General features: G+C 52.0%; 1 protein-coding gene across 3 annotated transcripts in view; it reads right to left on the bottom strand.

The window, feature by feature from the left end:
• KCNQ1 (potassium voltage-gated channel subfamily Q member 1) overlaps positions 1 to 27,603 on the bottom strand; it is a 347,919-nt gene that overhangs the window by 159,160 nt on the left and 161,156 nt on the right. For all 3 annotated transcript variants that reach the window (XM_068555036.1, XM_068555035.1, XM_068555033.1), the window contains one exon: positions 25,875 to 25,995. In XM_068555036.1, the coding sequence (XP_068411137.1) occupies positions 25,875 to 25,995 (121 nt within the window). The remainder of the gene's footprint in view (positions 1 to 25,874; positions 25,996 to 27,603) is intronic.

Below are 27,603 nucleotides of genomic sequence, written 5' to 3' on the forward strand. Positions count from 1 at the left end.
TCACCTGCTGTATACACAGTACACCAGCCTCCATCTAGTGTACCGTGTGGGTTAGGAACACAGACCTGCTTTCTGATGGAGACAAAACCTTGGCAAAGCGTCGCCTGTGTCTCGGGCTGCTCTCTGAAGGAGGCTGGTCCGGCACTTGCCCTGGTAGGGAGATTCCTAGCCCCTGCCTGTGGCTGGAGCAGTCTGCGAGGGAGAGCGAGAGGCAGAAGCTCCCCTCACTCCTTCTACACGAGCAAGCCTAGCTGAGGGGCTCCTCCCAGGTCCCTCCGCCAAAGCAAGTTCTCAGTTGGCCACCAGCTCCCAGCCAGGCCAGTGAGGCCGTTCTTCTCCTAAGAAAGCTTAGCCTCAACTCTGGTGCCATAGACAAGGGGCGTTCTTCTTGCCCCGAAAGTCACTCCAGAGACACTGAGAAAGCAAATCTATTGCTTTTCCAACCCCTAACAGTGGAAAAGGAGGAAGAGAAGGGAGGTCACCTAGAAAGTTCTGGAACACAGTCTATTTATCAAATGAGTATATTTTCAGATGAAAGAGAATGCTGCTGGGGAGCTGAGGAATCAGCGGGGACGGAGCCCACATGGCCCCCTGGAGCTTATGCGGTGCTGGCAGCAGGCCTCAGGCCTTCATACACACACCTGGGCCACCTAGGAGGAGATGCCACAGGAATACGAATGTGGCAGGTCACTCCAGCCACATCGGCTTCCCTTTTGTTAAGTTACTCAATCCAATCAGAGAAGGTACCAGGCACAGTCGTTAACAGACAGCTGCCTGTCTGCTGGCAGAGCCCTACCAAAGCCCCCGAAGGCACTTCTCTTCCTAAGCTCTGTGGGGTGCCCCGTTCTCAGGGGAAAGGTCCTCTTGAGAGCCGGTGTGAAAGGGTTCCCAAGTTGCTGTACCGGTTAATGAGTTATTTGCTCTAAACAATATCTTGATAAAGGGGAAGGATGAAGTTAGCTGCTGTTGACTAAGGGGAGACAGGGTTGCCAGGGAAATGCTTCTAAATGGAAGGAAACAAAAGGCAGTCATTAGGTTTTGTCTGACTAGGAAAAATGTCGTGCAGAGTGTACCTTTGGCCATCTTTTGTGTTTATGATTTGGAAGAGAGAGGCAGCAGCGAGCGTGCGGCCAGGGAGAGGAATCTAACAAAGCTGGTGGAGGCCAAGATTTGGGGGCACAGAGCAAGGGCGGCTGCCCTGGAGCTCAAGCCAGGAGGGAGTGAGGAGGGCCTAAGGCCCAGGCTGGACCGCGAGACCTTCCAACCTGGGAGTACTGAGGTGAGAAGTAAGGGGGGGGGGGGGGCTCCTGGAAGCAGAGATGGAGCAGGTTGGATCAAGTCGTGTCTGAACTGAGCTGGCATTTCAGGGCAGCATTCACGGCCCCAGTCAGTATACAGGGGCTTTTACTTCTTTAAGTCTTGCTCTGTGTTATAAATCTCTGCTTCTCCTCAGCAGTTCGAAATGTTTACTCTGAACTAAGCCCTGTGTTTTAACACGAGTCATGTTTTAATAGGAAAACCATCTTTGATGGAATCATATGCAATTCTTACTTTTTCCTGATCAGCCAGAGCCCCAGGTCCAGCCTTTGTAGGCAGTAGTGACAGGAAGGGTGGCCTAGCCCTTGGCACAGAGAACCTGGCCTCCACATGACTGGTCTTGCAAACCATTGTCCGCACTCAGGCCAGCAGGCTGAGGAGGGCCAGGACCTTCACTCTCTCCCTCACCTCCAGCTCCATCACCCAGTGCGAGAGCCCTCATTTGGAGCCTTTAATCAGGTGCTGGCCCCATTCCTAACACTGACCCATCCCCATGCCTCCTGAGCTGGTGAGAATTATCCCGGAAACAAGAAGATCTAAAGGCCCCTCGTTCTCAGGCTAACAGGAGACTTGCCATTAGGAAGGGGGAGCAGACTTCCTCTCTGGGGAGGGCATAACTAGGGCGACCAACCAAGCAAGGAAGGCGTGTGTGAACACAGCCTGGTGGCGGAGAAACTCTTGGTCTCAGCATGCACGGACTTGAGTTCCTCCCCAGGTACCACTGTTTTCTACCCGGGAACATCTGCCATCCCCAAACCTTGGCCTCTTGATCTACGAAAACTGCAATAGTCCTACACAAGGCCCTGGAGGGTCAGAGTGACTGCATTTGATTTCCCTGTATTTCTAGAACAGCAACAGAAGGGAGTGGGCTCCAGGGGGGCAGATGCTGTGATCAGAGACCTCTGGTAGACTCTGGACTCCGGCTGCCGTGGACTGTGCGGGTGGGGACATGAGCCCTGGCGGAGGAGCAGGGGTGAGGGAGCTCCAGAGAGAGCAGTAAGGCCTCGGTGCTGCTTCGAGCCCCGCTGCAGACCGGGCAGGCCCTTGTGAGGAGGGTGGACCGCAGCCAGGGTCCTGCACCTGACAGGCCCTGGTGCAGTCCCCCTCGCTTATTCATTCACTTATTTATTCGTCAGACATTCACAGAGCGGCCATGATGGGCTCTGTGCGGATTACACACTGAAGATAATGCTGAACAAAAAGACCTGCTTCTGCCTTCACCGGCCTTGGGATCGACGGAGACGGCTCGTAACCCTTCACCACAGACAAACACCCAGTTATACATTAAGAACGAGAGGGGAGATGGGTTCTCTGTGGACCAGTCTGAGGCTTAGAAATTGGCCACTCCGAAGGAGGGACATAAGTCGGCCCCAGCCTGGGGAAGGGGAGAAGGTCAGGAGAGAGCCTGACTTGTTTAAAATGATACCAAGGGAGTATTTGAGGAGCGACAGTGACTTCATCAGAGCCACTGCTCAGGGTCAATACTAGCTTTGTGACCCTGGGCCCGACTTAACCTCTCAAGTCTCAGGTTGATTATATACAAAACAGGAGTGATGATATTCTTATGTCAAAAGCTGCCGTGATGTAAGGATTAGTGAAATGATGTTTATAAAGCACTTAGCACGGTGCCTGGCTAAGGGCGAGTGCTATTATGATTTTAAGAATATTCTTTAGTCCAAAGGTGTGTGCAGGGCTAGCGAGTTTTCTCCTCACCGAAGTGGTAGTGCCGGGGCTCCTTTGGAACACAGTGCCCAGGGAGTGTTGCCGATGAGATCAGGGCCTCTGCAAGAGCAGGGGTGGTCCCTGCCCAGCTCCTCCTGGTCCCCTGGGGCTTGCACAGTGCCTGGTGTGCACACTCATACCTCCTGCCTGGAAGAATGGACACACAGGGCAAGGGGGCACCCTCTCCTCCACCGGCCTGCAGGGTACCGCACTGGATCTTATAGGTCCCTTCAGCTCCTAGAGCCTAGACCCTACACACATCCACGCTGGGGGAACCCACGGGAGTTTCAGACTGGGGCTGCCCTTTGCCCTTCGTAGCTCAGGGGGGGGTGTGTGTGTGTGTGTTTGTGGGTGTGTGTGTGTGTATGGGCTGGCCCAGTCTAGACTGGGTGGGGGCTTTAACAAACCCCATTTCCCATCAAGGGAGCCTGAGGCCGTGAAGGTCAACTTATCCCACCCTCCCCCAGAGGTCTCGCAAAGATTCCCGTTCTTTGTCTGCATTCACCCCGGCCCCAAGAGCAGTCCTGTACACGGGGGTGAGCAGGGAGCTTCAAGATGAGTAGGAGTCACAGAGTTGGGGAGAGAGACAGAGATAAGAGAGACAGAACTGGGTGGGCTGCTGAGGAGACAAGAAGGTACTGGGAGAAAGTGAGGCCCTCTCCCAGGGGAGCATTCAAGACAGGAATGCCCTCCTCCCACCCCCACAGGATGGCCCCAGGGCTCCCAAGCCCCTCGGGGGCTCCCTGAACTCTTGCGTCTATCCCATAGGAAGCAAACTTGCTTCCTTCTATCCCACTCTCTATCAAACATAAATGATGTAAAAAGGACTTTTTTTCCCCCCTGAATCCTGTTAGCATTCAGAAATAGAGTTGTTGTACAAGAATTCTTTCACAAGAAGGAAATCCTTCCATTTGTGACAACACGGATGAATGTGGAGGACAGTGAAATAAGCCAGACACAGAAGGACAAATACTGTATGATATCACTTATATGAAGAATCTAAAATAGTCAAGCGCAGAGAAGCAGAGAGTTGAATGGTGGTTGCCAGGGGCAGGGGGAGGAGGCAGCTTGGAGGAGTTTGTCAAAGGGCACAAAGTTTCAGTTCTGCAGGGTGAATGAGTCCTAGAGAGCAACTGTCCAGCGCAGTGCCTGCAGTCAACAGCCCTGCATTGTGTGCTTCAGAAGTTGCTCAGAGGGTAGATCTGATGCTAAGTGTTCTTAGGAAATAATAATATACATGATAAGGAGGGCGTGAGGAGACTTTTGGAGGTGATGGGTATGTTGATGGCTTAGGTTGTGGTGATGGTCTCATAGGTATATACTTATCTCCAAATTCATCACGTTGTATACATTAATTATGTACAGATTTTGCTTGTCAATCGTGACTCAACAAAGTGGTTGAAAAAAAGAAAATTAAGAACGAAATTTTTTTTCCACAGGAGCTTTTGTTTTTTTCTTTGAGCATATATTTTAAAATAGTCACATCCTTAATGAAATCTTCCACAGCCTCTTTGTGGAGCCAGAATTCCACTGATCTGACAAGGCTGGCATAATAGAAGAACACATACTGATTTCATCTATGACAGTCAGCGCAAAAAAAGGGAACCTATTAGTAACCAGGGTCCATCAGCTGTAAAAATAACCAATGTAAATAGGGTCGCACCAAGAATGCAAAGATACATGCAGCAACCTGGATGAGTCTTCAGAGAACTGTGCTGAGTGAAAAGAGCCAGTTTCAAAAGTATGGAACCCATACTGTACGGTTCCATTTATAGAGCATTCTTGTAAAGACAAAATTAAAGCAATGCAGAACTGATTAGTGGTTGCCAGGGGCTAAGGACAAGGTAAAATGGGAGAGAAGGGAGTGTGGCTATGAAAGGGGGCTACATGAGGGACCCTGGGGTGACAGAAGCTCCCCTGTGTCAGTGTCTGTGTCCTGGCAGTGATCTGGTCCTACGGTTTGCAAAATGGTACCACTGGGGCAGACTGGGTGAAGGCTACATGGGATCTCTCTATTATTTCTCACAGCTAGCTGCATGTGAATCTACAATTATCTCAAAATGAAAAATTCATGAAAAAAATCACGATCGCCAAATTAAAAAAACCAGTAGTCTTCCTAAAAATACCCAATAATGAATTTTAAGATACAGAAAATCTATACGAACGGAGGGCTAAAAAATACTGAGGGACATTACAACTGATTTGAACATATGGATAAATCTCTCCTATTTTTGGCTAGAAAGTCAAAAATATTTGTAAGAAAGATAATTCTAAGTTAATCTAAATTGATTGCAGTTTCAATAGAAACTACTGGCAGAATATGGGGACACACACACACACACACACACTTTTTTTTTTTTTTTTAAATCAGGCAAGCTGATTCTAAAATTTATGTGAAAGAAAAAAAAGAGCACGTAATGCAAGTCCTGTACAATTCTGAAAAAGCATCTGGAGCTCTTTGGTGCATCCTGGCCCTCTGTGTTCCAGAAAAGCACCAGGTTTTAAAGATTACCCATTATCCTAAATAGTCTAATGAGGGTGCAACTGCACTTTTTTCTGAAGGTGATTCTACTCATTCAAACGCCCCTCTCCATCGACGTTGTCAGGCACCTACCATGATAAAGATGAACTGAATGACTCATCTTGAGGTAGGGACATGCATTTAACCAATACTATATAACCTTACTATATGTCAGCACCATTCTGTGTTCTTCACATTAGTCATTCATTTAATCCTCCCAGTAACCCTCTGCGGAAGGCACTCTTTCTTATTATCCCCATTTTACAGATGGGGAAACTGAAACTGAGGTTAAATGACTCATTCAAGGTCCAGCAGGTAGGAGGGGTGCAGTTAGGATCTGAACTTGCACTACAGCTCTAGAATCTGCTCTTAACCACTACTTTTTTATTTACAAGTCAGTAAAGGAGAGCACCAAGCAGGAGGTCCGGGGACAGGGGCAGCATTCCTCTGGGCTAGTTTCACAAGGATGAGGCTGGAAAAGCCACATTGGTACAGGTGGTCTAGATGAGATAAGGAAACTGAGTCACTGCTGTCCAAGTCATGATGTGAAACCATTTTGACCTGCACTGGTTATAACAGCACTCCAACTGTAACACTTTACCGTGTCAGTTATTTTCCTTTCTGGTGGTTGGCCTGGGGAGGGGAGGGACTGGCTACATGTTACAGATTTTTCTTATTGCCATTCTTTTCCTTTTTGAATTAGGCTTATTTACTTTCTTGAGTTACTGAATTCAGTTTTCATAAGACGCCCTGAAACTGTGATCATACATGAGTAGGAAATGGCCCCCAGGGTCAGACCCGAGACCCCGGTGCATCCCTTGTCTGGATTCTGCCGTGTGAGTGAGCCCGGAAGAAACAAGTGCTCCTGTTCCCTGACAGCATTAGCTGCCAAGGCGAGGACTCAGTCCCAAACACTCCAGGCTTCCCGTCCAACTCAAGAGCTAATCCTGTGTCTAGAGTGTTTTGGTCTGAGGCCATGCCATGGATTCCCTGGTTGACTGTACTGTGTGAAATGCAGCTTCCTCTTATGAGTAAGAGAGATGGGGGAAACCTGCTATACTCACAAGTACATCATAAAGTTCAAAAGTCAAATAACTGAGGCTGGCCCATCACCAGGCCCATCAGCCATCCATAAGACAATCTAGAAATGGACACAGATTAAATGAGAGTTTGAAATATGATAAAGGTAACAACTTAAGTCAGTGGAAAGAAGATGATGTATTCAAATAAATAGTGTTGGGATTAACTAGTTAGACACATAGAAAATAAATTGAATTTAATGACTCCTTATGTCCAAATCTAGAGGGAGCACTATTTAAATGTAAAAAGATGAAGGATGCCCACTCTCGCCACTTCTATTCAACATAGTTTTGTAATTCCTAGCCACAGCAATCAGAGAAGAAAAAGAAATAAAAGGAATCCAAATTGTAAAAGAAGTAGAACTGTCACTGTTTGCAGATGACATGATGCTATATGTAGAAAATCCTAAAGATGCTGCCAGAAAACTACTAGAGCTCATCAATGAATTCAGTAAAGTCGCTGGATACAAAATTAACATACAGAAATCTGTTGCATTTCTATACACTAACAACGAAATATCAGAAAGAGAAATTAAGGAAACAATCCCATTTACCATCGCATTGAAAGGAATAAAATACTTAGGGATAAACCTACCTAAGGAGACAAAAGACCTTTACTCCAAAAACTGTAAGATGCTGTTGAAAGAAACTGAAGATGACCCAAACAGATGGAAAGATACACTGTGTTCTTGGATTGGAAGAACCAGTAGTGTTAAAAATGACTGTACTACCTAAGGCAATTTACAGATTCAGTGCAATCCCTTTCACATTACCAATGACGTTTTTCACAGAACTAGAACAAAAAATTTTTAAATTTGTATGGAAACAAAAAAGACCCTGAAAAGACAAAACGATCTTGAGAAAGAAGAGCGGAGCTGGAGGAATCAAGCTCCCTGACTTCAGACTATACTACAAAGCTACAGTAATCAAAACAGCATGGCATGGGCACAGAAACAGACATATAGATCAATGGAACAGGATAGAAGGCGCAGAAATAAACCCCCGCACTTAATGGTCAATTAATCTACAACAAAGGAGGCAAGAATATACAATGAAGAAAAGACAGTCTCTTCAATAAATGGTGCTGGGAAAACTGGACAGCTATATGTAAAAGAATGAAATTAGAACATTCTTGAACACCATATACAAAAATAAACTCAAAGTGGATTAAACATTTAAATGTAAGACTGGATACTATAAAACTCCTAGAGGAAAACATAGGCAGAACACTCTTTGACATAAATAACAGCAGTATTATTTTGGAACTGTCTCATGGAGTAATGGAAATAAAAACAAAAACAAACGGGATCTAATTAAACTTAAAAGCGTTTGCACAACAAAGGAAATCATAAACAAAATGAAAAGACAACCTATGGACTGGGAGGAAATATTTGTAAATGATGCTACCGACAAGGGATTAATTTCCAAAATACACAAACAACTTATACAGCTTAATGTCAAAAAAACCCCAACCCGGGCCTCCCTGGTGGCGCAGTGGTTGAGAGTCTGCCTGCCAATGCAGGGGACACGGGTTTGAGCCCTGGTCTGGGAAGATCCCACATGCTGCGGAGCAACTGGGCCCGTGAGCCACAACTACTGAGCCTGCGCGTCTGGAGCCTGTGCTCCGCAACAAGAGAGGCCGCGATAGTGAGAGGCCCGTGCACCGCGATGAAGAGTGGCCCCCGCTTGCCACAACTAGAGAAAGCCCTCACACAGAAACGAAGACCCAACACAGCCATATATAAATAAATAAATAAATAAATAAAAATAAAATGACTAATACTCTTAAAAAAAAAAACAACAAAAACCCCAACCCAATCAAAAATCAGGCAGAAGACTGGATAGACGTTTCTCCAAAGACATACAGATGGCCAGCAGGCACATGAAAAGATGCTCAGTATCACTAATTATTAGAGAAATGCAATCAAAACTACAATGAGGTATCGCCTCACACCAGTCAGTATGGCCATCATTAAAAAGTCTATAAATGATAAATGAGGGTATGGAGAAAAAGGAACCCTCCTACACTGCTGGTGGGAATGTCAAATTGGTGCAGCTGCTATGGAGACCAGTATGGAGGTAACTTATAAAAGTAAAAATAGAGTTAACCATATGATCCTGCAATCCCACTCCTGGGCATATATCCAGAGAAAGTGCTAATTCAAAAAGATACATGCACCCCAGTGTTCATAGCAGCACTACTTACAATAGCCAAGACATGGAAGCAACCTAAATGTCCATCAACAGATGAATGGATAAAGAAGATGTGGTGTGTGTATATGTATGTGTGTGTACATATATATATATATATGTACACACACATACATACACAATGGAATATTACTCAGCCATAAAAAAGAATGAAATAATGCCATTTGCAGCAACATGGATGGACCTAGAGCTTACCATATTAAGTGAAGTAAGTCAGACAGGAGAGACAGATAATCATATTCATATCACTTATATGTGGAAACTAAAAAACTGATACAAATGAACTTATTTACAAGACAGAAATAGACTCACAGACATAGAACACAAACTTACGGTTACCAAAGGGGATAGTGGGGTGGGGGAGAGATAAATTAGAAGTTTGGGATTAACATATACACACTACTATATATAAAACAGGTAAACAACAAGGACCTACTGTATAGCCCAGGGAACTATACTCAGTATCTTGTAATAACCTATAAGGGAAAAGAATCTTAAGAAGAATAAATAAATAAATATATATATATATATATAATGTATGCATGTAGGTGTGTGTGTGTGTGTACAACTGAATCACTTTGCTTTACACTTGAAACTAATACAACATGTAAATTAACCATACTTCAATTAAAAATATTTTTTTAACGTGAATAAAACAAAGATGACAGAAGAAAAAAACATGGGAGAATTTATTAAAACAATCTCAGAATGAGGTTTTACCCAAAATTTTTCCAAATTTTAAGACAAGGACCTCAAATCACAAAAGACTGCCAGAGTTGACTGTGTCAAAATTAAAAATTCTGAAGTCCAACAGGAAAAAATGGACCAAAACTTTGAACAGTTTGTGAAAAGGAAATACAACTGGCTTCTGAAACACAGAAACAAGCTCAACTTTTAATAAAATACAAGAAATGCAAAACAAAAAACAAAAACCCCAAAACACTCAAATTAAAAAATCCTGCCAGCAGAAAACTATAGAAGCTCAAAGACTGAAGAAAAATTGGGATAAAATATTTTCAACATCTAAGACAGAGTTCCTATAAATCAGTAAGAAGAGGCATTAAAAAAATTAAGGGTATGGAGAAATGGTTCACAAAAAAGAAAAAAAAATGTGTTTACTTATTTGAAGAGATGAAAGCCTCATTTACAATAAAAGAAATGTAAATTAACACTCCCGTATACCATTTCTTTCTCAATCAAATTAATAAATATAAAAACTGTGACTACTCACTTGTTGGTGAAGGTGTGGGGAAATGGGCATGTTTGTGCAATATTCATAGTAGCATAAATGGGTACCAGCCTTTACTATTTGGTAGTATCTATCAAAACATGTACAAATATCTTAACCTTGCTGGAAACGGGGGGAAAATGGGCCTCTTGAAGTGAATGCACTTAAAATGGAGACCAAAATGTCATGAAAAATAGACTTGATTGGGAAGTTACCTTGAGAAGCAGTAATAATAGTTTTGAAAACAAGATTATCCTATATAAATGTAAGTCGTTATAATCGTAGATACCTACTCATTTTAGAAAAAAAGTGAATTGACAGAGGTTCTGGTGTCATGTTTATAAAACATGCTGTGATACCACAGTAGGGCATCTTTCACTTCATAATGGACTTTGGCAGCACTTTCACACAGAGGATCATTTCTGTAGAAGGTAGGGCTTCATGGCTTCACTAAGGGCCTACCCTTAATCTTTTATTATTTCATCTGCTTTTATTATTTCTTTTTTGAAATGCTTATCTAGGTATCAGCCTTGATTTTCTCTTCAGCTGATAACTGGTTTAACTCTGCCTAATCTCCTAATCTCTGTTAGAGATTCTTCAATTTCACTTCCCTTAACTTCATGAAATCTCTTATCTTGACAAGATTTACAGTTCTTCTTCATAAGTGATTTACTTTACATTGTCCTTATTTGATAAGAGACAGCCTAGAAGGAGACGCAGTCAACAGAGATAGAGCAGGGATAAGATGGGTGGGGAGAAACAATAGTGTTCAGTGGGGAGGGATGTTTCGGAGGGACTAATTTCATAATCGGGCAGTTCATTAGTGAATATTTGAATGGTTAATGGCTGTCTTTAGCTGCCCTATACATCCGTCAATAGGGGACTTGTTCCATACATTATGGCACGGTGAAATGCTCTGCAGCTGTTAATAAAAAGGAGAAGCACTAGATGTCTTAATATAGATCCACCTCCAGAACACACAGGCATCTTCCCTTTGAACAGTGCACACTGGGGCCGCCGCGTGCTTACCAAGAAATGAGAGGGCTTGCTTACGGAAAGCTGAAAGGTTTCCTTACAGCATGATGCCTGCGGAGACAGGTCCCCGCACAGTACACTGGCCAGGGCTCCGTTCTCTTCAGATGCCCTGGGGTTGCTTCCTGCCCAGACCATCAAGCAGGTAACTGTTGGCCACCTCCTGCCAGCTGCGGTCAAGTCAGTGTTGCCCTTGAAAATGCTCATGGCCTTAATCAGGCTTTCATGAGCAGCCCATCTCTGCATCCTTTGATGGAAGGCTCTCTGATGAACAGCCAGCATGATATTCTTTAGCCATCTTACAGGCCTCCCACCCCACCACCTACGTGCCTTTTTCAGGCAGCTGGGTCCTCGTGTTCACCAGGAACAGGACCCATGCCAGAAAGACTAGAGCTGCCGAGTACAGCCCCATCTGGGGAAAGCCCAGCCCAGTAGACTGAGAGCAGAGGCCACGTTCTCTCAAGGATCCTGGAAGCTAACCACGAGAAAGCAGCACTTCAGCTACAGTGCCCTGAGCTGTCACCTGTTCATGTGTGTGTACACAAATATCACTGCAAAATAAAAACGCCCCTGACGTGTACTGCCCTGTGATGAACCAGTCTTGTCTGGGCAGCTCAAAAAGAAGTCTGGCGTACCTATATATTAAGTCAGAAAGGCAAACTGCAGATAAATATATATGTTACCACTTGTGTAAAAAAGAGGTATATTATAGATACATGTTTGCCCCTATAACACACTCTGAAAAGATACAATAGGAAACTGTTAAAAGTGGTAACCTTTGGGGAAGGAAACTTAGGAATTCAGGGCTGGGGTGGGGACAGCCTGATTTTTCGCCATATTCCCTTTGTACACTGAACGTGTTTTACCACGTGCGTATAAAACCACTTTATTATTTTTTAAGCACAACATTTTAATAGGGAAAGAATGGTGTACCGCAGCTCATGCAGATGTTCTGCCAGGCTGTGAATGAGCAGCCCTCCGCTGCAGGGCTGGGGTGGCCGGTGAGGGGGCAGCTCCCGCGGCACAGCGGTGTGGGCTCTGCTTCATGTCACTCCAAGGAGCAGGGGCTGCTCCGGCACAAAGAGGTTTTTGACAGGGAGAGGCAGAGCTGGAGTGAGAGCAGGCCCTGGGCAGGCTCCCAGGGAGCCCCCCCCGCCCCCCGCCCCCCGCCCCCCCTCGATGGGAAGGGGTGCCCTCCACCCATCTGCAGATCAACAAGGCTCTCCTAGGAAATGAAATGTTACATATGTTTTGTCATTACAGAATTTTGAGAGGAGTGATTTTTAAAGAAGTGAACCGTGTACGGCATGTTCTGACTGCTGTGTCTCACTAAATTAAGTTTTTATGTAAGTTTTTTCCATTTTCAGGTAATCTCTGATTTTGATTAGTGCAACAGTGACAACATTTGATACATTTTCTGCTGATTTGCCTAATCTCTGTGTTAATTTAAATATTTTCCAATGCATATTCACATTTTAAACTCTTTTAAACTATAACTTAGACCCCATTTTACATTCGTGCTTTATATTGCCGAGACTCTGCTTTGGGGAGGGGCAAATTGTCTTCCCTTCTGAAATGGCACTGCTTGGGAACTAGTTGGGTCCTGGGTATTCTGGGGAAGTGACACAGTGTTGACCTAGGAGGGGGTCCTGGTCTCTCCGTATGGGGAGAAGGAACAGAGAGGAAGTTGAGGCTGGTGACCCTCTTGGGACATGCCCACACCCACCCTCTCCAAGGGCTCTGCCCTGGACATCCACCTGGGCGTGGGGAGGCCTGGATACACCGTTGGCAGAGAAGCCGGGCGGGAAGAAGCCGGCCCAGCGCCCGCCACTGTAAGAGGAAACGAAGAGAGACAGCTCCAGTCAGCCCCAGAAGCGAGGCCTGGAAAAACTGCAGCTGGAGCTAGCACAAAGGACTTTTCAGACCCTGCAGCCAAGGTGCCCAGTGAGCTTTTTTTTTTTTTTAAACAGCTATTAGGGCGACAAGCCTTTCCAAAGGCCAGCAGTTGGCGAGGGTTTCCAGGAAGCTGGTCTGGCACCAGGCTGGGATTGGAGCAACTTTAACGAGTTAACTTCAGAAGGAAGGAATCATCAGGAAAGGTTTAAGGTTCAACAAACTTTTTGAATTATTTTGCAAAAAGTTCTGGCTTTCAAATTCAAAGGCATGTTTTGCCGTGACTGTTTTAAGCCAGAGCCTGTTTCAAAGGCAGTGCAGCCCGCACGTTTCTGATTCATTCACTCCAGGTATTTGTCTTAACTCCTCTGGACGCGCTTTGCAAGTGCCATCCAGTGCCGGGAAATACTGGGGTCACCTTACACGTCTCATCAAACATTGCTCCACCCACGTGCCTCTCCCTCCGCCAGCCCCCATGGCCATGTGTGCACACGCGCGCACACACACGCGCACACCTTCCCCAAGCAGGAAGCTGCTCTGTGCCAAGAGCGAATGGAATTCAGATTTCCAGAGGGTGTCCTTGGCCTCCAGCTCCACAGCCACACGCTGAAGAAAGGTCCTAGTGTGTGTGGTGGGGACCGAGAGAGAGGGGCCTCCATCTCTGCTCACGTCTATCTCGGCCCCAAGAAAAACCCACAACTGGCTGCACTCTCGTCAGCCACACCCGGCCTCGGTCACATTCCTTCCCTTCCTGAGCCCACACTGGGTGGCCCCAGCAAACCAGCCTCCTCAGCTTCCTCCCCGCCAGCGGGGAGACCTAGGCCGGGCCCTTGTGGGGCAACCAGCAATTCCAAATGAGGCGCCCGCAGCCCGGGTCTGAAGCGGTGGGAAACCACTGAGGGGCCCTCGGGGCTGGGCATCCCGCTCGGGACCCGCGCTCACCGACGCGGGGGAGGACAGCGCTCCTTCTCCCTTCAGCACACCGCGGGGCTGGCCTCCCTGCGGGAAGGCCCTCTTCCTATCCAGCCTTTGCTCTGCCTGCTGTGGAGCTGGTGGGCCTGCTGCAAAGGCTGACGCCGCCCTTTCCCGCCACAGGGTCCCTGCGTACACACCAGCAAGAAGGAAGCCCTCTCCCCCACCCAGTCTGAGCCTCCCAAGCTCTGAGGTCAGCATCCTCAGGAGTTAAACATTTACAGGCAGAGCCCAGCACCAACCCCAGTAAATGAGACAAGTCCGTGAGCAGCCTCGCATGGTGGGCTGGCTGGTCACGCTCAGCTTCTCTTTGGCCTGAGTCATTGGGACCTTGCACCTGTGTGGCCAGGTGGCAGCAGGCGGAGAGAGAGAGATTTCTGCAGGTCACCAGAGCCAGTGAGGACGTGACGAGCAGGAGCCTTTATGGCATTTTAGGGGCTCAGCGCAGAGGGAGGCCTGGCACCAAGGTGGAGCGGGTCTGCCAGGGCCTGGTGCCCCCGCAGAGCGTCCCCTGCTAAACAGAGGCCAAGCGCCACTCTCCTCAGACGGTGCCCTTTGTTTGCTCATGGAACTGTGTTCTTAAGCCCCAGGCTCCTCGTGGCCTGCATTTCTGCCCGGGGAGAAGGCTGCAGCTTTGCAGCCTGGGCCTTGAGTCTCAAGTCGGCCTTCTGGCCTTGCTCAGGGCCACTCTCTGATCCTCCTGCCTGGGTTGGGAAGGGTGGCACCCTTGTCTTGGTCTTGCCCACTCGGGTCTCCTGGATAAGTACTCTGAGGTAGCCCGAGACCAGCTTCCCTGTCCTGTCTGACCCCACGTCTCAGTGTTTCGGTGGTGCCTCCGCTCCGGCAGCCTCTCCTTCCAGGCGTGGACTGCCGCAGAATTAACTGGGGGACGCTGTTTCCCGTCCCCTGTGCGTGGGAGGGGCAGTGAGCTAAGGAGCGGGGCACGGCCAAGCTGAAGGCCAGGTGCTGCCCCCCTAGCGGTCGGGGGACTGGGGCATGGTGCTCGGGAAAGTGCCCCAGCCACCCCCTGGGACCGGGGTCACTTGGCCCAGGTGATGAAGGGGACTGGCGGGGCCTGGCGGGGGTTGGCGCACGGGCCCCGCTAGAGCAGACGGGCCCCTCTGGGACAGCAGAGAAGCACAGGGTTCAGGGTTCAGAGCTGAGGGCCTAGCCCTGGCTCTGCCGGCAGCTGAGTGAGGTCCTCTCGCCTTTGGTCTCAGGGCTCCCGTTTCCCAGTCTTTCCATCTCCTGGCATCTAAAGGGATACTTTCCCCCGCTGAACCCAGGCCATGTGGTCTGAAGAGTCCATTTCCCAGTGCATGAGACAGGCAGGTGGGGGACCGGGGGGCCCGTGAGCACAGAGCTTTCAGGCACAGCCGCAGACTGGGGGGTCACTGGGAGAGCATCTCAAGTGAGGCCCTTGGAGCCCCTGGGGATGGTCCCACCCGCTGCCGCTGCGCACACACAGCGGCCTGAGCTCAAGTCAGGCTGGGAGCCAGTTTTCCTGAGCATTGCTCCACCCAAGGCTGCCCCATCTTATGACCCTGGCCTTGCAGCCAGGCCCCCACGAGCTCCCACCTGGAGCCCACACACCCAGCTGGGGGGTTCACGCGGCAGTTCAAAAAGAAGAGCAGAAAAAAAGCACTCAAGTGTTTCAAACTGGAAGAGGTTCAATTTAATTTAACAAATCTGGATATGAACCTAAAGAAAACATTGAAAAACAAGCCCACCTACAAAAGGCCCAAGAGAGGAGATTAAGTAGGAAAAGAAAGGTCCCCTTGGGCCTGAGGACAGCTGCCCAATTCCGGCCAGGGAGTGGAAGACGCTGGGCCCCAGTGCAGACCGAGTGGGGCCAGGAGGACTCGCCCAGAATGTGCTCAAGGACTTTCAGCTAAAGGTCCCGATGTGACCTTACCCTGAACTTTATACCCCAGATACAGAGATCAGCTAACTGAGGAGGTAAGCAGAGGACCAGCGGCTGGCTGCCTGGTGCTGCCCACCTCCTTTTCGGGGGCCTGGCTCTCTGAGGGCAGCAGTCTAAGGCCCATAACCACAAGCTGTGGCTGTGGGGAAGGATGCTGAATATATATATATATATATATATATATATATATATATATAGTGTGTGTGTGTGTGTGTGTGTGTGTGTGTGTGTAGCTCTGTGCTCTGAACAGCCTTACCTACCCCCCCCCCCATTTCCCAAATACCTTCTATTGCTTTATGAAGTCACCCTGCTCTCTGCCTCAGTTTCCCCAGCAAGGCACCATAGGGCACAGCAAGGATTCTACTTTGGGTGCAGTGTAGTCTGATCTTCTGTGATGGCTCAGTTCCAAGGTCTTGGAAGACAAATCAGGTAGAGTCAAAATTACCTATGAAAATTCCTTGAATTGCCCCTAAAAAAAATTCCTTTCTCAGAGCTCTATGTATCCCCTCCTAAGCTGCTCTTGTGCCAACTGAAATGGGTGAACTCGTGTGTGAACCCCTGGGGTACACCTACTCTTCTCCAGGCACTCCTGGTGCCGTCTTCAACGTGAGCCTCTGGGGCCACTGCCAGGTCAAGAGGTTACTTATTGAGAAGATCAAAGCAACGGTAGGGTCATGGCTGGAGGTGTGGGGATGACGTGGACACCAGGGATGCCAGACTCTGAGGCTAGACCTGGCCTCCTAGCTCCCTCTGCCTCCATCTTTTCTTTCTCTTCCTCTTCCCTCCACGAGGACTCTAAGATGGCACCCGGCATTCCCACGGGCCAACCAAACCTGACAGACTTCTGGCCAGACCTCGGACCGCTAGCCAGTCATTGCTGGGGATGTGCGTCTAAGGTGTGGCCCCTGCCTAGGACACCTGCATTGTCCCAAGAGGGCTTGTAAATCTTAAAGAGTGAACGCTAGAGGGGGCGCTCTGGGGCAGCATGAGAAGCCACAGAGCTGGGTCTGCCACCCACCGTACCCTGGGGGGCCAGGTCAGCGCTGCCCTGGAGGAGTCTGCAGGCCTGCACGCCCCTCGCCCTCCTCACACGGCGGTGCCAGGTCCACGGTGTGCGAAGAGACTGAACGCAAAGAATTCTCACTGGAGAAGGTGGTCACAGAGTCACCCAACCAGCGCACAGACTGTCCCTGCACGGACTGTTCTCTCCTGCCCGAAGCGCCATAGAAACACTCTGGGGGCACAGACCCAAACCAGAGGCCAGGCCTCTTTGCCACTGCTGGCTTGCTACCTCCCCACGCCCTGCTTACCCGCCCTCAGGGTGCCAGCGCAGCTTCCCCATCACAGACTGGGGCTCCCCTAAAGATAGTGTGTCTGGGAACAAGCCCTGGCTCTCCCGCTACCTCACGGGTGACGCCGGCAAGACCCAGTCCTGTGGATCGGGGGACTGGCTTACTAGGCGCCCTCAGGGCCCTGCCGAGGACTCGGCCAGCAGCAGCGCCCCTCTCACCCCTGACACGAGACGTACACGCGGCCGGGGCTCAGTGGATTCTGCCAGAGGCTCACCCTCTCCTAAGCACCGGAAAGCCACCAGGTCTACGAACGCTGCTGCCACGTGCGGGCTGTGCAGCCTGTGAGTCGCTCAGAACCCTAGAGGTACCGTGCGCTCCCCTTCCGTGCCAAGCACAGCACCAGGGGGAGGCAGGGTTTGTGGCCTGCCCTGGTCCTCACTGCGTGAAGATGGGTGCCATCCGTGGCAGGTGAGCCCGACTGTGATGAGAACAGAGGGCAGAGGCGTGTCGGGGCAGCTGTGACCACTGCGGGGCGTGGTCCTCTGCATTCCCCCCAGGAGTGGAACAGTGGGCGTCAGGTTTCTCCCTGCACCTCCACAGGGGCCGGAATAGCTCGTGAGCCCCTTTCCCAGGGACGAGAGGCTGTGGATTGTGACCTGCATCTTTCCTCTGCCTCTAGCCCATCCTGGGGCCCAGGGCTTTTGGGCCTCCAGGTGTATCGTGTTAAATAAGGACGACACCTAATGGTGGCGCACTGTGACCTCATCTGTGTCCCACGGAAACTCGTGACCTGGTGGTTTCAGAAGCTCTCAGGCCAAGTAAGGGATGTCCCCATGGGGCCTCTCATCACAAGGTGACATTTTATACTGTCTGCTGTTTAGCAGGCACTTTCCCGAATCAGGTACACAGCTGGATGCCTGACTCCATCTCCTCAAAAGCTAACACCAGCACCATGAGACACATCCCTCCTGTCTACAAGAGGACACTAGGGCTCAGAGAGGTAAGGTGCCTGCCCTGGCATCCCATGGGCGGATAAAATGAGCCGGGCTGGCCAGAGTTCCCTGGTAGGCAGTGTTCCCAGGCTTGGTGAACCCGTAACAAACACCAGCTAACAAGGAATAAATCTCAGACAAGGGGTGCATGATCACTGCACTGAAAACTACAGGACACGGTAGGAGAGATGAAAGAAGACCTCAGTAAACGAGGGACACGTCAAGACCACAGTTCCAAAGACTCAACATAGTAAAGATGTTTATTCTCCCCATATTCATCTAGAGAGCCGCCGTACCTATTAGAAGTTTTCTGTGGAAACTGGCACATGGATGGAGAGACAGGTGCCACACAAAGACAGCCAAGCAAGGCAGGAGAACTGGCTGGAGCCTGCATGATCAGCTGTCCAGGGCTGGTATCAGACGATAGTGATGATGAAACACGGCCCTGGCAAAAAAGAAAAACTGAAATCTGACTAACAGAAGCGAATAGGGTCCACAGACAGAGCCACATGTAGACAGTGAGCTGGTTTATAACGATGCTGATATGGTAGGGCAGTGGAGAAAGGATGGTCTTTTCAGTAAAGGGTGCTGAGTCAAGCTGGATATCCAAATGGGGGAAAACTGTACCCTGACCTCAGCCTCGCACTGCATGCAAAAACTGATTCCAGGCGGACTGTAGATCTCCATGTGAAAGGTGAACTAGTAAAGCTTTAGGAAAAAACAGAGTATCTTTATGACCTTGGAGTAGTCAAAGTTTCTTAAATAGGACACAAGTAGCACTCTCCAGAAAGGAAACGTTTGATTAACTGGATCACCTTAAAATTAAGACCTTCTGTTCATCAAAAGACACCTTAAGAGAGAAAAAGGGCAACCTGCAGAGGGAGAGGTGTTGTGTATATATACATATTCCAAATAATGTGACCAATGACACACGTCCAGGGTAAAGATAGAACTCCTACAAATCAAAAGAAAAGATAACCCAATAGAAAATGGGCAGCCAACGTGGGCATTTTACAAAGGACGATGTCCAACTAAATAATAATCATGTAGAAAGGGGCTCAACTGTATTAGCCATTGGCTTACTGCAAATTAAAATCATAATTTGATGCCACCAGACACCAGTATGGCTAAAAAGGAAACGATGGAGAATGCCAAGTGTTAGGATATAGAGCAACCAGAATGCCCCGGTGCCACCGGTGGGAGTGGAAATGGTATGCCTGCTTTGGGAAACTGTTAGTCAGTGTTTACCGAAAGTCAACGAGCTCATCCAGTGACCTGGCAACTCCGCACCTAGGCATACACTCACCAGAAAGCAGCCCATATGTTCATCAGAGACTAGACAGAATATTCTTAGCAATAATGATAACAACCCTGCCTTGGAAATTGTCCAAGTAGCCATCCAAGGAGAATGGATAAACAAAGTGTAGGCCATTCACACAGCGGGGTGCCAGCCGGCCAGGAAAGAGGGAGGCACTGCTCTCTTCAGCCAGACGGCGAGGCTCCCAGGGGCTCCGACAAACGGGCGTGTGCATTGTGTGAGTCTATCGATAGAAAGTTCAAGAACGGACAAAGCTGAGTCCTGTTGCTAGAAGCCAGGACACTGGTTACCCGTGGGCATCAGCGACAGGAAGCGGGCGCCTAGGGGCTTCCTGGGAGGTTCTGCTGCCTCAGCGGGGGGCTGGTTACATGAGTCCCAGGGGGTGAAAATGCATAAAGCGGTACACTTGAGATCTGTGTCCTCATCTGTGTGTACTTCATCCTTCAACTAAAAAGTCGAAAACAATGTCCTATATGCAAGGGCAATCCTTTCTAAACTTGACTTGAGAGATGGACAACCCAGGCCTGCAGAGGGGCTGGGTCTGCCCCCACGCGCCCTCCACCCTGGCTCAGGGGACACACACCTCAGGCTTCCGGATCAGGCTGCCTTGGGACTCAGTCTCCCCTTCTGGGTTCAAGCAGAGCACAAAGAGGGAGCTGTGTGGGACTCCCCGACGGCGAGAAACGTCTCCACATCAGCACCAGTGCGATCTGTGAAGTCGTTTTCCCCAGCCACTTCTAGGGTGTGGACGTTCTCTCCTTAACATCCTCCAGCGCTCCCCTAACCCTCACCCTCACCCTCACCCTCACCCTCACCCTCACCCTAACCCTAACCCGGTCCACGCTAGCCTTGCTGAGGACCTGCGCCACGGAGACTGCTGCGCGGGGCCTGAGAGCGCCTGGCCGGGGGTTATGGATGGCTTCTGGGGAAGTAAGGAGCCTCCCCGCTTTCCTCTGGGCCTCCCACCCAGACAGCGGGCCCACTCCCCAGAGCAGCAGCCCCAGGAGACTGGCTGCATCCTCCTCACGTGCTCAGAAGGAGGAAGTGAGGCTCCCAGAGGTTAGGGGGCCTCCGGGGGCCAGCCCGCAGCTGGGCTGGTGCAGGCTGGGAGCCAGATCGAGGGCATCCGATTCCCAGTTCCGTCTCTTTCCCACTGAGCCACTCCGCCTCGCTTTTAATTTAATTAGGAGAACATTTAATCCCCCCGTGCATTTCAGAGACGGGTTTGCGCCTGGCCGGAGCTGCGAGGCTCTTGACGGGGAGCCTGTGACTCATGTAGCTTCGCACAGCCCTCCCGGGCGGGCTCCCACGGGGCTTCCTTGGCACCTTGTGCAGACAGAGGTGGTCTGGAGCTCCGAAGAAGACAGGACACTGGTCTGGAAAGACAAACTAGCCTCATCTGTTCCTGGCAAGCCCCCTCCTTTATCCCCCTGGACACTGGCCCCAGAAAGGCCTCTCCGTCCTTTCCCACCAAAGTTTGCAGGGTGAGAAACAGAGCGAGGGGCTTGGGTGTCCACAGAGGTGCAGCGCCTGGCGCCTCCAGGGTCCATGGGTGTGGGCCGCAGTGGGCCCTGCGTGTCTCTGAAATGTCCCAAGCAAACCTAGTCCCATCCATAGAGCCAGCACCCCTGGTCCACGGAGCTGAGTGCGGGACCAAGCCTTGTGACATTTGCCCCCGTTTCCAGAAGGCATGGGGCTGGCCCTGGCCTCGCTGACAAATGCAGATTTCAGGAGACATTAGTAGTGATGTGGATGAAAGCCAGGCCACAGCGGCCTTGCTGGAAAAGAGAAACTTGAACGTTTTGGCGTGAGATTCTGCAGGGTCCAGGAGAAAGTTGAAGACATGGAAATTCTAATTAACGCACACAGGGCTGGTTTTGCTCAAGGATCTCCAGGCTGTCATGTCGCAGGAGGCCTGCAAGTATATGCTTGCTGGGTGTGTGTGCGTGTGTGTGAGCGTGCTTGCTCGTGGTCACCTGGCGGGTGACCTGTAGCGCCCCAGCCTTGGCCTTGCCTTCCCTCTGCCTTCCCTGTGCCTGTCTTGGTGTACAGGGTGCCAACCGAACTCTTCCCCCTGCAGAGCAGGACAGACCGGTGGCTAGTTAAAAAGAGCCGAATCTCGCCCATCCGAGATGCCATGACAAAAGAGATGGAGGGGCCGGGGACCAGCTCTCCTGGAGGGACCCTTCAGGGGAACCACAGGCTGCTGTGCTCACAGAGGGTCTGGCCACTTGAACCACCTGTCTTGGGGGTCCACATGCAGCCAGTGGGGCAGATGTGGATGCCAGGCCAGTCCCGGCTGACTCTGCAGCTGTGGGGAGGACTTCACAGGAATGGCCGCAGTCTCCCAAGGCCGCTGAGAGAAAGGGTACCCAGGCCACGCCCACACACAGCCCTGGAGCTCAGAGCCACAGACCCTGATGCTGAGGCCAGTTCTGACCCAGCCGCCCCTGGCCCTGCATGCCAGCACCCATGCTGAGGCGCCCACAGCCCTTGCTTCATCTCCTCCTCGGGAGGTGCTGGCTGGGGGCTCCTGTCTGCCTTGGGGTGGGAGCCATAGTCCTGGAGCTCCCTCCAGCCTGGGGCTTGAGGGGGTGCCAGATAGGGAGAGGCCCAGGGGAGCCACACATTGCCTGCTCCCCAGGAGCTGAGGATCCTGGGAGACAGGTACCCAAAAAAGAGTCCCAGGCCCCATACTAGGGCTCAGGGAGCTGGTACGGAGGGCCTCAAGGGCTGGAGGAGGACGCGGCTGCCTGGCCTGTGGACGTCCCGGGCCTAACTTGAGAGGAGGACGACTTGAGAGGACTTTGGAAAGATGAGTAGGAATCCCATGGCTGCAGAGGCGTGCCAGGGCTGTCCCAGATGGCACACCGTGTGCATGGCACAGGGGTGCACATGGGTGGCCCTCCCCTCAGTGGGCAGGAGCCTAGGAGCTCACCCCAGCTCCTCCTGGGGAGCAGGGCTCCGCTACGCCCCCCCCCCCCCAGATGCCTTGTCTCCTGCCTCACACTTGCTCCTTGGAAGCCCTGTGGCAAGACCGGGGGGGGGGCCACAAATGCAGACGAGCTGCCTTCTGGCCCTGCTGGACCTGGAAGACTATCTGCCTGAAAGGTGTGGGTGAGACTCTGGCCTGGCCACCCAGATTCGTGTGAGGGCCCTGGCGCTGCCCAGGGGCTTGCCTGTGGGGCTGGAGTGCCCAAAGCTACTGTGTCTCCCCAGCCCCCTGCCCCCTGGGCCCTGCTCGCTGGCAACCCCCTCGGTTGCACCAGGCTGGCTTGCTGACCCCCAGTCCCCTGACCCCTCGCTCCACCGATGGCCAACAGGCCCCGGAAAGAGGAGCTTCGCCCAGCCCCAGGGACCTTCCCGTAATCAAGGCTGCAGTGACCTCACCTCCCTGGGGCCCGGCGGGCGGGGAGAGCTTGAGATGGAAACAAAATGTGTCTTTATTTATGCTTTTAATTTGAATCCTGGAACTGGCCCAACATGGTAATACATTTAACATCAGTAAAATGCTGAAGAAAAATGGATCTGTTTTTCAGTAACTTCCTCCCACCCACTCTGCCCGCTGTGAGACCCCCACGCACACCCCCCGTCCCTTACACACACCAGGGCGTGCGCCCCTCTCTTCTCCGCATGGAGTCCGTGGGGCTGAGCTGCCCGCAGGAGCCGAGACGGGTCCCCGAGCGGCTGGAGCCGAGTTTAATTAGGGGCATCAATCACCAGGCGGGCTGTGCGGGAGGCAAAGGAATGTGGCCCCAGCATGGGCACCGAGGCCTGGCCATCCTCCTCCCCGCCCTGCCCTGCCGGCAGTCACAGCCCTAAGTAAACATGGTGCCCGTCGGTGCCACCTCCTTCCCCAGCCATGGTGGGGTGGGGCCTCTACCCAGCCTGTAGCCCTGGGGGCGCCTAGGTCTGAGGCCCCACCATCTCCTTCACTGCGCCTGCATCCCCCCTTCCCCGCCTGGGCTCCCCTGAGCAGTCCTCTGACTACTGAGGACATGGGCATGCAGATCCCTTGCTGTCTCAACCTCGACTCTGCCTTGACCAGACCACAGTGCCTGGAGGTGGCCTTTCGACTACAGCCTCAGTCTTTTCACTCCCAGCCTTCACTGCAGACCCCTCGTCCTAGCACCACGCCTAGGCTCCTTCCCACCTTCCCAGCTGGCTCATCTCCAGGGTCTGTACTGGGAAAGGCCTTCACAGGTTCTGGGGCGAGGACTCCACTGGGTGAGGACTGCCTAGGCCCAACCAGCGCTGGAGGTGACCACTCCTGCTACAACCAGCGGGCCACGCCATGGGACTGCTGGGCCGAGAAGGCCCACCACCGGCTCTCTGGCTGGTGATGCCCCAGGCCCACAGCAAGCAGAGAGAGCTTGGGGCCTCTGTCTTGGAGGAGGGAAGACAAGCAATAGCCGGGCTCCTCTGACGATGCAGCTACACTGGCTTGAGTTCCCTCCTGGGGCTCCCTGGGCAGGTGGGCGGCCTCTAGCCTTGGGAAACTTGGTGCACGCAGATGCCAACACACGTGGACCTCGCTTCAAAAGGGGGGACTGCGCAAGGCAGCTGTGAGCTTGGCTTTGGGCCACCTCGGTCCCCTGTCTCACCACCCTCACCCTGGGCCTCTCTGCAGGGGCCTTGCAGGGCCCGGGGAGCTGGTGAAGACTGACCGCCCCGCTGCATGGATGGTGGGCGATGGCCCTGTCCAGCCGGGGGGGGCAACTCCTTGCGTGTGCATTCTGGGGGCCAGGCCACAGCGGAGAGAACGAAGGAGAGCGAGCTCTGACAGGAGGAGAGCGGCCAGGAGGCCAGGAAGGGGCAGGCTGAGCGGCACAGTGAGGCCCGGGTAGTATCCGCCCGCGTGAGGGTCACGGTTCCCAGCAGGCTCCTGGCCGTCCTCGCTCTGAGCAGGCACTGCCACCTGTGTTGCAGACACCAGCCGCAAGACTGCAACTTTTACCACTTCGGGGTCCTTTGGGCCCCAGATTCGGTACAGGCCTCAGCCAGAGTGGTAAGCTGGCATTCTGCCTCGGGACGCTGACCTGCACCTGCCCATCCCACCCGGCACCCGCCACTGCTCACGCCTCTGCCCTTGCCCATTTATCAAGTGAGCCTATCAGGTCAGCTCCAGGATGGGCCCAGAGGTCAGAGCCACATTCCCAGGGGTGGCCTGGAAGCTTGCTCCGGTGCCGGGTCCACGAGGACGAATAACCCTGCTTCACAGTGACCTGGGTGGCTCCCACCGAGCCTGGGAATGCTTTCTGTGCACACCCTGCTATCGATGGGGCGCTCTCAACCTCCCTGTGAGCCTGGGGGCCTGGAAGGACGGTAGGCCATCCTGTCTGATCATGGTACCACCTTGAGACAGTCCTACCCTCCTCTCACTCTGGCTCCCCGACTCTGTCAGTCCTCTGATTACACAGCAGCCAGGAGGCCCTGCAGTTCGGGTCCCGATTCCTCAGTCATCTGCAAGGCAAAGGCCACACCTGGCCGGCAGCAAAGGCAGCCAGCCTGGGGCCTCACTTCCAGAGAGATGCACATGGTTCAGGACAACCTCGAGACCCTTAGAGAGTCCGGAGAGCCGAAACACGCTTCAGTGACTCCGCAGAGAGAAGGAAAGAAGGCCAGCAAGCAACTGTCAGAAGGGCTGAGAGCGCCGCTCACACATCCCAACACAGAAAGACTTCTCTAGGGGAATCCCCGGTGGGGCAGTGGCCAGAATGGGCCTGAGTGTCCCACTGACCCCGCCACAGGCTGTCACCACTGGGTGCCCTAGCCGGGAGCACTGAGTCACGTCGGAGGGGAATCACACCATGGCCGGGCCCCAGGGATTGGCCTGGCGGTACCGCGACGGTGGGGGAGGCCGGGCATGCGTCCCAGGCCAGCTGTGCCTCGGGGGCCGGCCAACTGGAAGGCGTGGAAAATCAGCCATTTCCTCCACCTGAAGGAGCCCCTGAGGACAGCAGCGGCAACTGGCAGACAGCAGTCGGCATCTGCCCCGTGGCTTTGGCCAGGGTTCCACCGGGGAAATGCGAAAAACAAAGTCGTCTCTTTTTTGGGGGGCAGGGGAGGGGGCTAGGGGAGAGAAAAACAATCTTCTCAGACGCTCAAAGCACGAAAACAAGTGGGAAATGATCAGTCTGGTTTTCCAGAAGTCAAAACAAGAGGATCATGTTCCCAGACTCGGCGGGAAATGCCCTTGCTCTCCTCCCTGCCTGGTGCCCGGGCACCGAGGCCAGCCCCTGGTGGTCGGTGGCCCCAGGTTGCTGAGGGCAGGCAGCGAGTGGTGGGCACTGGGTGAGTAGACCTGAGCCCTGGTCCAGCGCTGAGCCCCGCGCCCTTCTAGCTCATCACCCCTGGGTGAGCGGACACTCACTGCGACACGTGGGTGATGGGCGCCAGCAGAGTCTCCCCTTCCAGGTCCAGGTCCTCGGCAAAGCTGTTGGTTCTCATGAAATGGGCTGTGCTCACTTCCAGCAGCGTGGGGCTCTTTTTCACTGTGGGGAAAGATGCGGGACAGCACGTTAGGCTTCCACGGAAGGCTTGACGGCAGAGGGGGCGCAGGGTTGCTCAGAGCTGAGATGCTCACGCAAACCTGCTACCCTGGCTGTGGGGCGGACCTGTGCCCCTGCAGCCTTCCCACAAACGGGTAAGATATCTACTCGCAGGGCTGGGTGAGGGGTGGAGATGGTGTATGACGCCTCAGCACAGAGGACTGGCCGGGGGCGGGGGTCACGATGGCCCCCACGTGCCTGAGGCCACAATGGTCAAGGAGCAACTGAGAGCCGATGACGCCTCCTCAGAGTGAGGACTGTGCCTGGGCTGAGCTCAGGTGTCTGGGCCTCTCCCCAGGTGCACACCAGACGTTCAGGTCAAGAAGAGAACACAGGGCTTCCCTGGTGGCGCAGTGGTTGGGAGTCTGCCCGCCAGTGCAGGGGACACGGGTTCGATCCCTGGTCTGGGAAGATCCCACATGCCGCGGAGCAGCTGGGCCCATGAGCCACAACTACTGAGCCTGCGCGTCTGGAGCCTGTGCTCCGCAACAAGAGAGGCCGCGACAGTGAGAGGCCCGCACACCGTGATGAAGAGTGGTCCCCGCTCGCCGCAACTAGAGAAAGCCCTCGCACAGAAACGAAGACCCAACACAGCCAAAAAGAAAGAAAGAAAGAGAGAGAGAGAGAGAGAAAGAAAGAAAGAAAGAAAGGCGTTCCTTTAAAAAAAAAAAAAAAAGAATAGAACACAGCTGACAAGCACAGGTCTGGTAAGACACGGACTCTCATCACCATGCTGTCACTGTCATGTGGCTGGATGGCTCTCGACGCATCAGTGAAGACCCAGGGTGGTAGGGCTCCTGCTCACAGAGAGTCACAAGCCGGGGAGGAAGGGGCAGCCACAGAGCTCCTGGCCCCTTGCATCCACCGCCCGCACCCTGAGGGAGGCGCCGGAACCACCCCGACGGCTGGTGTTCGCGTGCAGATTCCTGGGCCCACCTGCAGTGATCGGATGCGAGTGCTCTGGGCTGACTAAGAGTAATTACCAGTCCCCTGATTTTCAGTCTGGACCTTCTTTATTTTTCCATTTAAAGTTTTTATTGTAAAATAACGAATTACTTGTAAAAAGGGACACAACTCAAAGATTCATGAAGGCCTTCCTCCCCCGAGGTCATCAGCGTTAACCACCAACTAGATTCCTCGCTCATCCCTCTCTGCGCATCAGAGCAGCTGACATCTGGTGGGACTTGCATTTATACACACGTGACGGCTCTGTTCCTGTCACTCTGCAACGTGCCCATCTCATTTTTCTACAGGTATTTAGACGTGGATCTAAGTCTTAATTTAGTAGCGTAACAAGTCTGTAGCTTAGATCTACCACGATTAACTCACCCATTCCATGTGTGATGGACATTCGGTTCCATTAGCTTTAAGCCACTACTTTAAGACAATCATGCACCATCCATCTTTATGAAAACCTGACATATTGAGGCAGGGGAGAGGGTGCTTCCTTGGTAAGTTTAATAGGTGTTGCTGGATTGTCTTCCCAAGAAGTCGTATCAATTAGGCTCCAGCAGTAGTGTGTGCACATGCCGCCTTCTCCACATCCATGCC

Source organism: Eschrichtius robustus, chromosome 11 (assembly GCF_028021215.1).
Source record: "Eschrichtius robustus isolate mEscRob2 chromosome 11, mEscRob2.pri, whole genome shotgun sequence".
Taxonomy (NCBI): Eukaryota; Metazoa; Chordata; class Mammalia; order Artiodactyla; family Eschrichtiidae; genus Eschrichtius; species Eschrichtius robustus.